A 17,627-nucleotide genomic window follows, 5' to 3' on the forward strand; every position below is an offset into this window, starting at 1 on the left:
TTGTGATTGTGATTGTGATTGTGATTCTGATTGTGACTCTGATTCTGATTGTGATTCTGGTTCAAAGTTGATTCTGATTGTGACTCTGATTGTGATTGTGATTGTGATTCTGATTCTGACTCTGAATGTGATTGTGATTGTGATTGTGATTGTGATTCTTATTCTGATTGTGATTCTGCTATTCTGTTATTCTGCAGGTTTATTATTATTATTCATTTTCCGGACAAACTTCGGTTCGCTACTCCTCCTACAGCTTTGAGAAAACGCGAAAAGTAAAAACGTAGAAACATGCGCCTTAAGCAGGAATCGTGTGCTATGACTTTTAGAAGCGATTGGCGTGCACGTTTTTGCGCAACGTGCACAAACGTGCGCTTTTAGCGCCATCCGGAATGCATTGGGAGATCTTTGGGGCCTCACCACTCGCACACCGTTACTCGTAAAATTATGAACCAATCTAGAAAGTTGTAGGTCCTGAATCTAACTACATTCCTGTGGATTTTCAGAGCGATGGCACAAATAGTTTTTGCACGAAGTGCAAAAACATTTCCAAATTTCCAAACTAATGGGGAACTCATTTCCCCATGTATTTCTATGGCGCCATTCAAAGCGGATGGGAGAAAAAAGACAAAATTCACCTTTTTTCTGAGTCATGTATCTTTCTCATACTTGCACGTAGAACTGTCATTCAAACTTCAAAACGGAGGAAAACTTCTCTTCTCTCTCTGAACCTGAAACAGTTTTTTCCTAAAATGTACACTTTTCAAGATATGAGCGCTCAAGCGAGGACTGGAAATCACTTTTTTGTCAAATCTAGAGGGAGGTTCTAATTGTTTAGAGTGAGGGAACCTTCAAAAAATGAACATAATTTTTATTTGTAACTCGAGCTCACGGCCAAACCGTAAAAGCTAGAAAGATAATTTTTGGTCAGAATGTAGACATAGATGTTGAGATTCAAATAATGTGACTTTGACAGGCGTGGTGTGCACAAAATTTGAACGGGGGGGCAACAGACACGCCAATTCCTGCCACGGTCTCCATTGACTGCAATGTAAAAAAAAGTTTTCTTCAAAAAAATCTCACTTTGTTTTCAAACTGCCGTTACAAACACATTTTAAGGAATATCTGAATAAAAATAAGATTGACAGAATCTGCTGGTTCTCTGTCTCTCAAAATGTTTTCGTTTTTCTGCTAAGAGCTACGGTTTGATCACAAGGTGGAGTGATTTGAGGCTTGTCAAAACCGAAAATCTAGCTTCTAGAAGGTTCTTTGCAGAGTCATTCCCGCTCCCTCTGTATACACAGTAGTAGCTTCTGAACCTTTTTTTTCTCTCTCTCCCATCTAATGAACCCGACCTGAACCCCAACACGCACACACACACACACACACACACACACACACACACACACACACACACACACACACACACACACACACACACACACACACATACATGGTAGGTGTTATTATAGGATGTTAGTGTTATTTTGGGATGATAATGTTATCGGTGTTAGCGGTCCCGTTAGCGGTCCCGTTAGCGATCCCGTTAGCGGTACCGTTAGCGGTCCCGTTAGCGGTCCCGTTAGCGATTCTGTTAGCAGTTCCGTTAGCGGTTCTGTTAGCGGTCCCATTAGCGGCTCGGTTAGCGATCCCGTTAGCGGCTCGGTTAGCGGTCCCGTTAGCAGTCTCGTTAGCGGTCCTGTTAGCGGTTCAGTTAGCGACCCCATTAGCGATCCCGTTAGCGGTCCCGTTAGCGGTCCCGTTAGCTCTTCTGTTAGTGGTTCTGCCTATTACCTATTTTCTGTAATAACTTTTGAATGGTTTGACATAGAGAGTCATGGGTGGTGTCATTGGACTCGGTATTGAGTCCTTCACCTTTATTGCTTTAATGTACACAAATGTGCAGCAGCCCGCCGTGGCACTCTCGAAATTTCTGCGAGGAAATTGTCTAGTTCTGTTTGTGATTCTGATTGTGATTGTGATTCTGATTGTGATTCTGATTATTATTCTGGTTCTGGGTCTGATTCTGGGTCTGATAGTGATAGTGATTATTATTGTGATTGATCTCCAGGGGATGATCAGTCTGGTGCTCGAGTGCATCGACCGTCTCCACGTTTACGGCAGCGCCGCTCACTTTGCCGACGCTGCAGGAAGAGAAACGGCCGAGGCCTGGAGTTCAACCCTCAACTCGCTGTACCAGTTACTGGGTAATTCACTCATTCATCCACCCTCACCTCCCTGTACCAGTTACTGGGTAATTCACTCATTCATCAACTACCAGTTACTGGGTAATTCACTCATTCATCCACCCTCAACTCCCTGTACCAACTGCTGGGTAATTCACTCATTGATCCGCTACCAGCTGCTGGGTAATTCACTCATTCATCAACTACCAGTTACTGGGTAATTCACTCATTCATCCACCCTCAACTCCCTGTACCAGCTGCTGGGTAATTCACTCATTCATCCACCCTCACCTCCCTGTACCAGTTACTGGGTAATTCACTCATTCATCCAGTACCAGTTACTGGGTAATTCACTCATTCATCCCTCTGCTCTGTTGTGGTTTTTAGCTGCTGGGTAATTCACTCATTCATCCTCCTCTGGTCTGTTCTGGTTAAAGCTGCTGGGTAATTCACTCATTCATCTGTTCTGGTTTTTAGCTGCTGGGTAATTCACTCATTCATCCCTCTGATCTGTTGTGGTTTTTAGCCGCTCTCATCAGAGGAAACAGGAAGAACTGTGCCCAGTTCTCCGGTTCCCTCGACTGGCTGATCAGCCGACTGGAGCGACTGGAGGCGTCTTCAGGTAAGTACTCTCAGAAGTACAAGTACACACCCAACAGAAATATACTTCAGGTAGGAGAGCAGCTTTTTACCGGCTATGAACACTTCAGTCAGATATTCTAGATCTGTTTTTATGTTAGTTTGATGATTGTCCTCTCTGCAAACGTCAGTTACGTCTCTGCAAACGTGTTTTTTTTATTTAAAATGCATGTTCGAAATAAAAATCTTCAAATAAAATCAAAATGTTTCAGGCTAATCTTGATGAGTGTCATCGCTGTCCATTTACAGGGATAAAAGTTTGCTTTCTGCTTTTACGGCACATTTAGTCGTGTTCCTGCGGTGTTTCCTGTTTCTGTTTCCAGGGATCCTGGAGGTTCTTCACTCGGTGCTGGTGGAAAGTCCCGAAGCTTTGAACATCATCAAGGAAGGACACATCAAATCCATCATCTCTCTCCTGGACAAACACGGACGCAACCACAAGGTACGTCCACCCCGTAGACACAAACTCAACCACAAGGTACGTCCACCCCGTAGGCACAAACTGTAACAAGGTACGTCCACCCCGTAGACACAAACTCAACCACAAGGTACGTCCATCCCGTAGACACAAACTCAACCACAAGGTACGTCCACCCCGTAGACACAAACTCAACCACAAGGTACGTCCACCCCGTAGACACAAACTCAACCACAAGGTATGTCGAGAAAAAAGTCGAAATGTTAAGAAAAAAAAGTCAAAATGTTGAAAAAAAAGTTGAAATGTCGAGAAAAAAGTCGAAATGTCGAGAAAAAAGTCGAAATGTCGAGAAAAAAGTTGAAATGTTGAAAAAAAAAGTCGAAATGTCGAGAAAAAACTTGAAATGTCGAGAAAAAAGTTGAAATATTGAGAAAAAAGTCGAAATGTTAAGAAAAAAGTCGAAATGTTGAGAAAAAAGTCGAAATATTGCGAAAAACGATGAAATTTCGAGAAAAACGTTGAAATGTCGAGAAAAAAGTCAAAATGTATAGAAAAAAGTCGAAATGTTGAGAAAAAAGTCGAAATGTCGAGAAAAAAGTCGAAATGTTGAGAAAAAAGTTGAAATGTCGGGAAAAAAGTCGAAATGTTGAGAAAAAAGTCGAAATGTCGAGAAAAAAGTCGAAATGTCGAGAAAAAAGTCGAAATGTCGAGAAAACAGTCGACATGTTGAGAAAAAAGTCGAAACGTCGAGAAAAAAGTTGAAATGTTAAGAAAAAAAAGTTGAAATATTGAGAAAAAAGTTGAAAGGTACGTCCACCCCATAGACACAAACTGTAACCACAAGGTACGTCCACCCCGTAGGGACAAACTGTAACCACAAGGTACGTCCGCCCCGTAGACACAAACTCAACCACAAGGTACGTCCACCCCGTAGACACAAACTGTAACCACAAGGTACGTCCACCCCGTAGACACAAACTGTAACCACAAGGTACGTCCACCCCGTAGACACAGACTGTAACAAGGTACGTCCACCCCGTAGACACAAACTCAACCACAAGGTACGTCCACCCCGTAGACACAAACTGTAACCACAAGGTACGTCCACCCCGTAGACACAAACTGTAACCACAAGGTACGTCCACCCCGTAGACACAGACTGTAACCACAAGGTACGTCCACCCCGTAGACACAAACTGTAACCACAAGGTACGTCCACCCCGTAGACACAGACTGTAACAAGGTACGTCCACCCCGTAGACACAAACTCAACCACAAGGTACGTCCACCCCGTAGACACAAACTGTAACAAGGTACGTCCACCCCGTAGACACAAACTCAACCACAAGGTACGTCCACCCCGTAGGCACAAACTCAACCACAAGGTACGTCCACCCCGTAGACACAAACTGTAACCACAAGGTACGTCCACCCCGTAGACACAAACTGTAACCACAAGGTACGTCCACCCCGTAGACACAGACTGTAACCACAAGGTACGTCCACCCCGTAGACACAGACTGTAACAAGGTACGTCCACCCCGTAGACACAAACTGTAACCACAAGGTACGTCCACCCCGTAGACACAAACTGTAACCACAAGGTACGTCCACCCCGTAGACACAAACTGTAACCACAAGGTACGTCCACCCCGTAGGCACAAACTCAACCACAAGGTACGTCCACCCCGTAGGAACAAACTCAACCACAAGGTACGTCCACCCCGTAGGGACAAACTCAACCACAAGGTACGTCCACCCCGTAGGGACAAACTCAACCACAAGGTACGTCCACCCCGTAGGAACAAACTCAACCACAAGGTACGTCCACCCCGTAGACACAAACTCAACCACAAGGTACGTCCACCCCGTAGACACAAACTGTAACCACAAGGTACGTCCACCCCGTAGGCACAAACTGTAACAAGGTACGTCCACCCCGTAGGGACAAACTCAACCACAAGGTACGTCCACCCCGTAGACACAAACTCAACCACAAGTTACGTCCACCCCGTAGACACAAACTGTAACAAGTTACGTCCACCCCGTAGACACAAACTCAACCACAAGGTACGTCCACCCCGTAGACACAAACTGTAACCACAAGGTACGTCCACCCCGTAGGCACAAACTGTAACAAGGTACGTCCACCCCGTAGACACAAACTCAACCACAAGGTACGTCCACCCCGTAGACACAAACTGTAACAAGGTACGTCCACCCCGTAGACACAAACTGTAACCACAAGGTACGTCCACCCCGTAGGGACAAACTCAACCACAAGGTACGTCCACCCCGTAGACACAAACTGTAACCACAAGGTACGTCCACCCCGTAGACACAAACTGTAACCACAAGGTACGTCCACCCCGTAGACACAAACTGCAACCACAAGGTACGTCCACCCCGTAGACACAAACTGCAACCACAAGGTACGTCCACCCCGTAGGCACAAACTGCAACGATAATCCCTTCTGACAGAGCGATAGCCATCAAGCTAGCTACGAGGAAGCCTGTGGTTGAGTTTACACCTTTATCTGTTGGGAAAGTTTCCGCTCTAACAACGACGGCAACGTTGTGGTTCTGGTTCAGGTTCTGTTTCTGGTTCTGTTTCTAGTTCTGTGTTCTGTTTCTGGTTCTGTTTCAGGTTCTGGACGTGTTGTGTTCTCTCTGCGTGTGTCACGGCGTGGCGGTTCGGTCCAACCAGCACCTGATCTGTGACAACCTGCTGCCGGGCCGAGACCTGCTGCTGCAGACCCGTCTGATCAACCACGTCAGCAGGTGAGACCCCGACCCCCGACCTTTGACCCCCCGACCTTTGACCCCTGACTTTTGACCCCGCCCCCACCGGCCCACAGGGACGTGGCTAGCATGTATTTGCCATATTACTGTAGTTTCCGCACTATAAGGCACTTAAAATCCTCACATTTACTCATAAACCCTGCAGTCCCCCCTATAATCCATCTTATCACTGCAAAAACTCAAAATCTTAATGTTCCAATGGTTCCCATGGTTCCAATGATGTTCCGATCCGTGTCTCCTCTCCGCTAGCATGACCCTGATCCGTGAAAAAGAGAAAAAAAGAGGAAAAAATGAGAAAAAAGAGAAAAAAGTGGAAAAAAGAGGGGAAAAAGGAAGAAAAAAGAGGAAAAAAATTGAAAAAAAGAGGGAAAAATAGGAAAAAGTGAGAAAAAAGAGGAGAAAAAGGAAAAAAAGGAAAAATGATGACAAAAAAGAGGAAAAAAAGAGGAAAAAAGGAGAAAAAATTAGAAAAGGAGGAAAAAAGTGTTTGTATTAGTTTACAGCGCAGTCTTGAACATCCAATATGGCAGCGACGTTGACGTACGGCTCAACGCTCGATGGGGCGTCTACGTTTATATGTCTATGATCCGTGTCTCCTTGTCTCCTTGTCTCCTCTCCTAGCATGCGTCCTAACATCTTCCTGGGCGTGAGCGAGGGCTCGGCCCAGTACAGGAAGTGGTACTACGAGCTGATGGTGGACCGGGTGGTGCCGTTCGTCACGGCCGAGCCCACGCACCTGCGGGTGGGCTGGGCTAGCACTAGCGGCTACGCGCCGTTCCCCAGCGGGGGCGAGGGCTGGGGCGGCAACGGCGTCGGGGACGACCTGCACTCGTACGGCTTCGACGGGCTGCACCTCTGGTCAGGTGAGGGTTATTATGGGAGGGTTCTTTTTTTAAATTATTTTTTAAATTTATTCATTCATTCATTCATTCATTCATTCATTCAGCGGCCGAGATGAGTTTCCTCCGCAGGGTGGCTGGACGCTCCCTTAGAGATAGGGTGAGGAGTTCGGTCACCCGGGAGGAGCTCGGAGTCGAGCCGCTACTCCTCCACATTGAGAGGAGTCAGCTGAGGTGGCTTGGGCATCTGTACCGGATGCCTCCTGGACGCCTCCCTAGGGAGGTGTTCCAGGCATGTCCCACCGGGAGGAGACCCCGGGGAAGACCCAGGACACGCTGGAGAGACTATGTCTCTCGGCTGGCCTGGGAACGCCTCGGACTCCCCCCGGAAGAGCTGGAGGAGGTGTCTGGGGAGAGGGAAGTCTAGGCATCCCTGTTGAGGCTGCTGCCCCCGCGACCCGGTAACGGATAAAGCGGGAGAAGATGAATGAATGAATGAATGAATTTTTCTTTTTTAATTTTTAATTTTTTATGGGTTATGGGATGGTTGACGGGCTACACCTCTGGGCAGGTGAGGGTTTTCCTTTCTTTCTTTCTTTCTTTGTTTCTTTGTTTCTTTCTTTCTTTCTTTCTTTCTTTCTCTCTCTCTCTCTCTCTCTCTCTCTCTCTCTCTCCCTCCCTCCCTCCCTTCCCTCCTTCCTTCCTTCCTTCCTTCCTTCCTTCCTTCCTTCCTTCCTTCCTTCCTTCCTTCCTTCCTTCCTTCCTTCCTTCCTTCCTTCCTTCCTTCCTTCCTTCCTTCCTTCCTTCCTTCCAAGGGTTAAAAAAATTAATAGTTTGACAGCCCTAATATATATATATATATATATTTATATATATATATATATATATATATATATATATATATATATATATATATATATATATATATATATATATATATATATATGTATATATATATATATATATATATATATATATATATATATATATATATGTATATATATATATATATATATACATATATATATATATATATATATATATATATATATATATATATGTATATATATATATACATATATGATGTACTCCTGTCCAGGCTGCATCGCCCGGGCGGTGACGTCGCCCCACCAGCACCTCCTGCGGACGGAGGACGTGGTGAGCTGCTGCCTCGACCTCAGCGTTCCCAGCATTTCCTTCCGGATCAACGGCCAGCCGGTGCAGGGAATGTTCGAGAACTTCAACTCCGACGGCCTCTTCTTCCCCGTGGCCAGTTTCTCCGCCGGCGTCAAGTCAGTGTTCCCACCCCGACACCGTACCGACCCCAATATAAGACGACCCGAATATAAGACGACCCCAATATAAGACCACCTGAATATAAGACGACCCCAATATAAGACGACCCCAATATAAGACCACCCGAATATAAGACGACCCGAATATAAGACGACCCCAATATAAGACGACCCCAATATAAGACGACCTGAATATAAGACGACCCCAATATAAGACGACCCCAATATAAGACGACCTGAATATAAGACGACCCCAATATAAGACGACCCCAATATAAGACCACCCGAATATAAGACGACCCGAATATAAGACGACCCGAATATAAGACGACCCGAATATAAGACGACCCGAATATAAGACGACCCTAATATAAGACGACCCGAATATAAGACGACCCGAATATAAGACGACCCCAATATAAGACGACCCCAATATAAGACGACCCGAATATAAGACGACCCGAATATAAGACGACCCAAATATAAGACGACCCGAATATAAGACGACCCCAATATAAGACGACCCCAATATAAGACGACCCGAATATAAGACGACCCGAATATAAGACGACCCGAATATAAGACGACCCGAATATAAGACGACCGGAATATAAGACGACCTGAATATAAGACGACCCAAATATAAGACGTCCCCAATATAAGACGACCCGAATATAAGACGACCCGAATATAAGACGACCCGAATATAAGACGACCCGAATATAAGACGACCGGAATATAAGACGACCCTAATATAAGACGACCCCAATATAAGACGACCCGAATATAAGACCACCCCAATATAAGACGACCCGAATATAAGACGACCCAAATATAAGACGACCTGAATATAAGACGACCCCAATATAAGACGACCCCAATATAAGACGACCCCAATATAAGACGACCTGAATATAAGACGACCCGAATATAAGACGACCGGAATATAAGACGACCCTAATATAAGACGACCCCAATATAAGACGACCCCAATATAAGATGACCCCAATATAAGACGACCCGAATATAAGACGACCCCAATATAAGACGACCTGAATATAAGACGACCCCAATATAAGACGACCCCAATATAAGACGACCCCAATATAAGACGACCTGAATATAAGACGACCCCAATATAAGACCACCCCAATATAAGACGACACAAATATAAGACGACCCCAATATAAGACGACCCAAATATAAGACGACCCAAATATAAGACGACCCCAATATAAGATGACCCCAATATAAGACGACCCGAATATAAGACGACCCCAATATAAGACGACCCGAATATAAGACGACCCAAATATAAGACGACCCAAATATAAGACGACCCGAATATAAGACGACCCGAATATAAGACGACCCCAATATAAGACGACCCAAATATAAGACGACCCCAATATAAGACGACCCAAATATAAGACGACCCGAAGATAAGACGACCCGAATATAAGACGACCCGAAGATAAGACGACCCGAATATAAGACGACCCCAATATAAGACGACCCAAATATAAGACGACCCAAATATAAGACGACCCAAATATAAGACGACCTGAATATATAATTAGAGAAATAACAGGAATAATCGTTCAGTTGTGGCTAAAAGCACCAAAATTGGCACACATACTCAGAGCCGGATTAACGCAAAGGCAAACTAGGCATGTGCCTAGGGCCCGACAGGGGGGGGGCCCAGACAGAGGTTTTTTTTTTTTTTTTTTTCTTTTTTGTCTGCACATATATTAATGCTTGATAACATGCCGGTAAAAACCTAAGGCATATATATATGTGCATTATTACTATATTTAGTATACATACATATATATATATATATATATATATATATATATATATATATATATATATATATATATATATATGCACAGGGCCGCCGCAAGGGATGTGCAAACCGTGCGACCGCACAGGGCCTCGCGCCCCACGGGGCCTCGCGCCCCACGGGGCCTCGCGCCCCACGGGGCCTCGCGCCCCAAGGGGCCTGGCGCTATGGCCGGTTTTTTTTTCCCCCAATTTTTTTTTTTTTTTTCGTTTTTTTTTCGTTTTTTCCCTTATAAATATCAACAGTCACGTTCCATTACAGACCTAAATGTGTACTAGTCTGTGCATATCAATAAATATATGTGTCTGTTGTTCAATACAACTGATCAGACCAAGCGCAGACACAAGCTGCTCTGATCCAGACGGTGGAGTTGGAACAAACTGTCACACAATGTCCAGAGAACGAGACAGAATCAGGAAATTTCCATCAGGGGATGAAAAAAGAAAAAAACGAAAGAAAATGGAAGAGTTTAATGCCTCTCTGAAAGGCACGTTTGATAAATTTGTTACAAAAATCACCGATCTGACCGGGTCTCAAGCAGCCATGGGGCCCCGTGTCGAGGCAAGAGATGATGATGAGGCAGGGGAAGGTATCCAGTATTTTGCTAATTGGAGAGTTAAAATTGCGTATATAGACACCCGATCCGACCCGGAAAACCCAAAAATTTCGCGCTGGCCATTTCACACAGGGCCTCGCAAATCTCCCAGACGGCTCTGCATACGCATACACAGACATACATATACACATACAGACATACATACTACAGCACACTTTGTCTTACTGCAAATTTTATTGGTCTTTGTAGATTTGACTTCTTATTTAACTATTCAATTTAATCAACACATTTAATTATGATTTTCTGCAAAATGCTCACAATCGATAAGATAAGGATAATTTAATAGCATTTAATAGAGCGTTGTAATAACCTATAAATAATAAAAATTTAAAAATAGTCTAATAGACTGTTTAATATACAACACATGACTTATTTTGGAATGCAAAGAACCAACTTGACTATGACTATGCTATGTAAAATGTGAATTAAGTTTTATTGGTAACTTTGGTAAGTTTAAGATTTCATAAATAACATCGATGGAGGGGGGCCCAAAAATCACAGTCTGCCTAGTGTAGTCCATTTATTTAATCCGGCTCTGCACATACTCCTTAGAGCAGGGGTCGGCAGCCCGCGGCTCCAGAGCCGTGTGCGGCTCTTTAGCGCCGCCCTAGTGGCTGCTGGAGCTTTTTCAAAAAAGTTTGACAATTTTTTTTTTCTTTTTTTTTCTCTTTTTTCTTCTTTTCTTCTTTTTTTCCTTCCTTTTTTCTTTCCTTTTTAATCTCGAAATGTTGACTTTTTTCCTCAACATTGACATTTCGACTTTTATCTCGACATTTTGACTTTTTTCTCGACATTGACTTTTTTCACGAAATGTTGACTTTTTTCTCGACATTCCGACTTTTTTCTCGACATTTTGACTTTTTTCTCGACATTTCGACTTTTTTCTCGACATTACGACTTTTTTCTCGACATTTCGACTTTTTTCTCGACATTTCGACTTTTTTCTCACGATTGTACTTCAACATTAATCTCGACATTTTGACTTTTTTCTCGACATTGACTTTTTTTACGAAATGTCGACTTTTTTCTCGACATTACGACTTTTTTCTCGAAATGCAAAACGAAAAAAACAATCTTCCCCCAGTTATTACTAATATAGATACATGCTGCATGTGTTGCCTTCATTCTAATAAGACTTCATTTTTTGCGGCTCCAGACCAGACATATTTGTTTTTTTGTGTTTTTGGTCAGATGTTGCTCTTCCAACATTTTGGGTTGCCGACCCCTGCCTTAGGGGTTGCGCTTTTGAGAAAACCATTGTGCCAAAAAAAAAAACAAGATGGCGGCCTTTTTTCAAGATGGAATAAACAGTAATATTGCATTTCGCAATAAAATCCAATAGAGTTGTCCTATTGGAATGATCTTGGTGTCAAATCATAACCTTTTCACTATGTAGAATCTAAATTTGGACCCATGGACTTACACTTTGGCTTCCTTGTACCATATATCAGTCCCAGAATCCAAATATTCTGCAAAATTTGAGTTTTTTTTGTTATGTTTGACAGTGGTAAAATGGATGGCAGTGTATACTTTAGTATTGTTAGAGGTTTTGTGTGTGGTTTTTTTGCCACAATGCATCAAAAGAGCAACCCCTAAGGAGTATGTGTGGCAATTTTGGTGCTTGTAGCCGCAACTGAACGATTCACCTGTTTTCTGCCTGTTATTTCTCTAACTAATAAGACGACCGTGATTATAAGACGACCTGATAATTAGACGTACCTGCACTGCAAAAACTCAAAAGTCTTATTTCTAGTTAAAATGTCTCATTTTTAGTCCAAAAAATCTCATTCCACTTAAAACAAGACTCATAACTGGAAAAAACAACAATTTTCACCTGTTTCAAGTAGATTTTCACTTAAAATAAGTAGAAAAATCTGCCAGTGGAACAAGATTTTTTTGCTTGTAATGAGAAGATAAATCTTGTTCCACTGGCAGATTTTTCTACTTATTTCAAGTGAAAATTTACTTGAAACAGGTGAAAATTGTCAAATAACAAGTTATTTTTCCAGTGATGACTCTTGTTTTAAGTGTAATGAGATTTCTTGACTAAAAATGAGACATTTTAACTAGAAATAAGACAAATATTTCTGGTAAGATTTTGAGTTTTTGCAGTTTGATTATAAGACGACCCTCTTTTTCAAGACTTAAGTTTGAAAAAAGACTTTTTGAACACCAAATTCAATTTTGACACAGAAAATAATGACAGCACATCTGCAACAAATGATTATAACAATATATTGGAGAGAAAAAGCCTGTTATTTTGCCTCATTCCAACCATCATGTTGAAGTTTGCATCATAACTTCTCCTCAGCTTCTTCCACACACTTTTCTCCACATTGGAGAAACTACGTTTCTACTTTTTCTGTTATCTCTTCTCTGATTTTCTTCTCTTTTCATTCTCACTGCTATTTTTATTTTTATTCTTTGTGACAAGAGTTTACGGAAGAGTATTCGGGCCAGGGAGGAGAAAAATATTTTAGAGGAGGAAGACTTATTTTTATTGTGCACTTCGAGAAAAAAGTCGAAATGTTGAGAAAAAAGTCAAAAAGTATAATATAATACATTACATTATACACTATATAATACAAAGTATATGTGCTGCCCTCCCGTAGAATCTGTAGATGCTTTGGGCCGTGGTTTTTGGTTTGGGTGTGGTTTGGGCCGTGGTTTTTGGTTTGGGTGTGGTTTGGGCCGTGGTTTGTGGTTTGGGCCGTGGTTTGTGGTTTGGGTGTGGTTTGGGCCGTGGTTTGGGTGTGGTTTGGGGTGTGGTTTGTGGTTTGGGCCGTGGTTTGTGGTTTGGGCCGTGGTTTGTGGTTTGGGCCGTGGTTTGACTGTACGCAGCAGTGCACTTCAGCAAGCGCTTGACACGCGCGCCCGTGACTTCTCTTTCGTGAAAAAAACATCCAATAACTTTATCACAGTTTCATCGAAAGCAAGGATTGTCAAATGTTAACTTTTTTGCTTTTACTTATTTTATGGCATTATCAGGTCGTAAGCCTCGGTACATCCTCGTCTGCCTCCTGAGTCCTGTCTGTTCACTCCAAGGTTCACTCGAATGCCATGTTATTTTTGTGCAAATTATCCAATGACTTTTTCCAGTTTGACTTAACGTTAATTTTCACACATTGCCTGCTTTTAGAATGATTCAGTCCAAGTCTCTCCTCCTCGTACCCCAGTTTGTTCACTAAAGGAATAATGCTACGTTGTTGGTTTGTCTGTGTGCCCACTTATTATTTTTCAATGTGTTTCAAATAAACTGTTGCTTTTTTGCATATCATGCCGTAATGTTAATTCGTTATGCATTACTTCTATGTTGCTTTTCATATGTGGGTATATTCCTATATAAATATACACAAAAGGATTTGAAACTGTCTTTCCTCTGCTAACTTAAGGTGAATTATTAATATATCCTGATGGGAGTCATTTGTGTAATTATTGCACAAACTTATTTCTATTAAAATGCATACAATATGATAGGTGGAGGGGAGAGAACACACCTGATCATCATAGTCTCACTTTAGTCTGCATGTACTATTATTATTATTATTATTATTATTATTATTATTATTATTATTATTATTATTATTATTATTATTATTATGCATCCGTTTGCCCAATTAATACATGCAGTAACCTACAGTTGTCATTGCTGTACATTATTATTATTATTATTATTGTTATTATTATTATTATTATTAAGTCTTACTTTAATACATTTTACACTGTGATTTTATAATATTGGGCGAAATATATACTATAATGTAACCAGACTACAATTATAATACATGCATTGATGCATTTGATGAGTTGTTTTTTTGTTTGTTTGTTACACCAATATGCTCATTTAAAGTTGAAATACCAGCTATAGAGATTAAATTAACGTAAATTATGAATTACAATGACTATAAAACAATTAGTTTGGGAGACACTACAACGTAGTATGGTGTTTACCGCAGGTTTAACTTTTGTGTTAAGAAAACCTTTTATAAATAAAACAACTGTTCATGTTAGGGACTCGCTAGCATGTTGCTAACGCTCCACGGCTACAACGAGAACGCGCATCAAACAGTGACGTAGGACGTGACTCCGCCCTCTGACTGAAACACCTGCAGTAAAGCCAGTCCCGAAGAAAGCCGTTAAGCAAAGCTGTTATTTTTCCCTAAACTTGTTTTTTCTCTGCTGAACGCTAAAGAGCAGATGTCTGTGAGTAATACTTACCTTTTGTGTTAAACTTACCTCTCATGGTGTTCGGAAATAGATGATAGTTTGGAAGGAAAACTTAAAAAACGGGTGCGATGCTAACGCGTTAGCATGTCAATGGGATTTTCCATGTTACGTTAGCATTAAGCTAACCGCTAGTTGTTCATAGCGGTTTATCAGTTATAATCAGTTATAATCAGTTATAATTTCAGTAAATGTTTATGTTTATTTGTGTTGTACATAATAATTAATGACATAGCATTTGTTGATGTTTAAGAAAGGGTCAAATACAATACAGATTGTAACACTTAATAGTATAATATAATACATTTCGACTTTTTTCTCAACATTTCAACTTTTTTCTTCGACATTTCGACTTTTTTCTCAACATTTCGACTTTTTTCTCGACATTTCAACTTTTTTCTCAACATTTCGACTTTTTTCTCAACATTTCGACTTTTTTCTTCGACATTTCAACTTTTTTCTCAACATTTCGACTTTTTTCTTCGACATTTCGACTTTTTTCTTCGACATTTCGACTTTTTTCTTCGACATTTCGACTTTTTTTCTCGACATTTCGACTTTTTACATTTCGACTTTTTTCTTCGACATTTCGACTTTTTTCTCGACATTTCGACTTTTTTCTCGACATTTCGACTTTTTTCTTCGACATTTTGACTTTTTTCTTCGACATTTCAACTTTTTTCTCAACATTTTGACTTTTTAGATTTTTCTACTTATTTCAAATGAAAATTTACTTGAAACAGGTGAAAATTGTCTAATAACAAGTTATTTTTCTGGGAATATTTTCAGTGTAATGAAACTTTTTTCTCGACATTTCGACTTTTTTCTCAACATTTCAACTTTTTTCTCGAAGTGCATAATGAAAAAAAAATCTTCCTCCTCTAAAATATTATTTTTATTCCCTCCTGCCCTGATTCTCTTCCGTCTTTGTCCTGGGGAGTTCAGTTCAGCATTTACAGATATCTGGCTCCATCTAGTGGTTGTGATGGTTATTACGTCTAGACCCCGGATGGAAGACCACGCCCACTTTTCAGTCTGATTTAAACGCTAACAACACCGTCTTATATCCGGGCCGATACGGCAGCGCTAATGCGTATAAGTTTACCCTGAAATGTGTAGAAACGTCGGTCGTTTCCGTCCCCGTTCCCCCCAGGGTGCGTTTCCTGCTCGGAGGTCGTCACGGAGAGTTCAAGTTCCTGCCGCCGGCCGGCTACGCTCCCTGCTACGAGGCCGTGCTGCCGCGCGAGAAGCTAAAGCTGGAGGCTAGCCAGGACCAGACCGGAACCCGAGACCTGCTGGGCCCGACGGTCACGCTGAGCCAGGCAGCGTTCACCCCCACGCCGGTGGACACCAGCCAGGTAGGCAGCGTTCACCCCCACGCCGGTGGACACCAGCCAGGTAGGCAGCGTTCACCCCCAGGACCCCAGCCAGGTAGGCAGCGTTCACCCCCAGGACCCCAGCCAGGTAGGCAGCGTTCACCCCCAGCCAGGTAGGCAGCGTTCACCCCCACCCCCCCAGCCAGGTAGGCAGCGTTCACCCCCACACCCCCAGCCAGGTAGGCAGCGTTCACCCCCACACCCCCAGCCAGGTAGGCAGCGTTCACCCCCACACCCCCAGCCAGGTAGGCAGCGTTCACCCCCACGCCGGTGGACACCAGCCAGGTAGGCAGCGTTCACCCCCACACCCCCAGCCAGGTAGGCAGCGTTCACCCCCACACCCCCAGCCAGGTAGGCAGCGTTCACCCCCACACCCCCAGCCAGGTAAGCAGCGTTCACCCCCACACCCCCAGCCAGGTAAGCAGCGTTCACCCCAGGACACCAGCCAGGTAGGCAGCGTTCACCCCCACACCCTCAGCCAGGTAGGCAGCGTTCACCCCCACACCTCCAGCCAGGTAGGCAGCGTTCACCCCCAGGACCCCAGCCAGGTAGGCAGCGTTCACCCCCACACCCAGCCAGGTAGGCAGCGTTCACCCCCACACCGGTGGACACCAGCCAGGTAGGCAGCGTTCACCCCCACACCCCCAGCCAGGTAGGCAGCGTTCACCCCCACACCCTCAGCCAGGTAGGCAGCGTTCACCCCCAGCCAGGTAGGCAGCGTTCACCCCCAGCCAGGTAGGCAGCGTTCACCCCCAGCCAGGTAGGCAGCGTTCACCCCCACGCCGGTGGACACCAGCCAGGTAGGCAGCGTTCACCCCCAGGACCCCAGCCAGGTAGGCAGCGTTCACCCCCAGGACCCCAGCCAGGTAGGCAGCGTTCACCCCCAGCCAGGTAGGCAGCGTTCACCCCCACCCCCCCAGCCAGGTAGGCAGCGTTCACCCCCACACCCCCAGCCAGGTAGGCAGCGTTCACCCCCCACACCCCCAGCCAGGTAGGCAGCGTTCACCCCCACACCCCCAGCCAGGTAGGCAGCGTTCACCCCCACACCCCCAGCCAGGTAGGCAGCGTTCACCCCCACACCCCCAGCCAGGTAAGCAGCGTTCACCCCCACACCCCCAGCCAGGTAAGCAGCGTTCACCCCAGGACACCAGCCAGGTAGGCAGCGTTCACCCCCACACCCTCAGCCAGGTAGGCAGCGTTCACCCCCACACCTCCAGCCAGGTAGGCAGCGTTCACCCCCACACCCCCAGCCAGGTAGGCAGCGTTCACCCCCACACCTCCAGCCAGGTAGGCAGCGTTCACCCCCACACCGGTGGACACCAGCCAGGTAGGCAGCGTTCACCCCCACACCCCCAGCCAGGTAGGCAGCGTTCACCCCCACACCTCCAG

The 17,627-nt window shown here is 44.0% G+C and overlaps 1 protein-coding gene across 1 annotated transcript in view; it reads left to right on the plus strand.

The window, feature by feature from the left end:
* Positions 1 to 17,627, plus strand: part of ryr2a (ryanodine receptor 2a (cardiac)) — a 267,704-nt gene that overhangs the window by 61,351 nt on the left and 188,726 nt on the right. Inside the window, 7 exon segments of the mRNA XM_061709313.1 lie at positions 2,069 to 2,204; positions 2,710 to 2,805; positions 3,146 to 3,264; positions 5,888 to 6,021; positions 6,664 to 6,905; positions 7,981 to 8,173; positions 16,016 to 16,220. Of these exon segments, the coding sequence (XP_061565297.1) occupies positions 2,069 to 2,204; positions 2,710 to 2,805; positions 3,146 to 3,264; positions 5,888 to 6,021; positions 6,664 to 6,905; positions 7,981 to 8,173; positions 16,016 to 16,220 (1,125 nt within the window).

This window comes from Cololabis saira, chromosome 19 (genome assembly GCF_033807715.1).
Source record: "Cololabis saira isolate AMF1-May2022 chromosome 19, fColSai1.1, whole genome shotgun sequence".
Classification (NCBI taxonomy): Eukaryota; Metazoa; Chordata; class Actinopteri; order Beloniformes; family Belonidae; genus Cololabis; species Cololabis saira.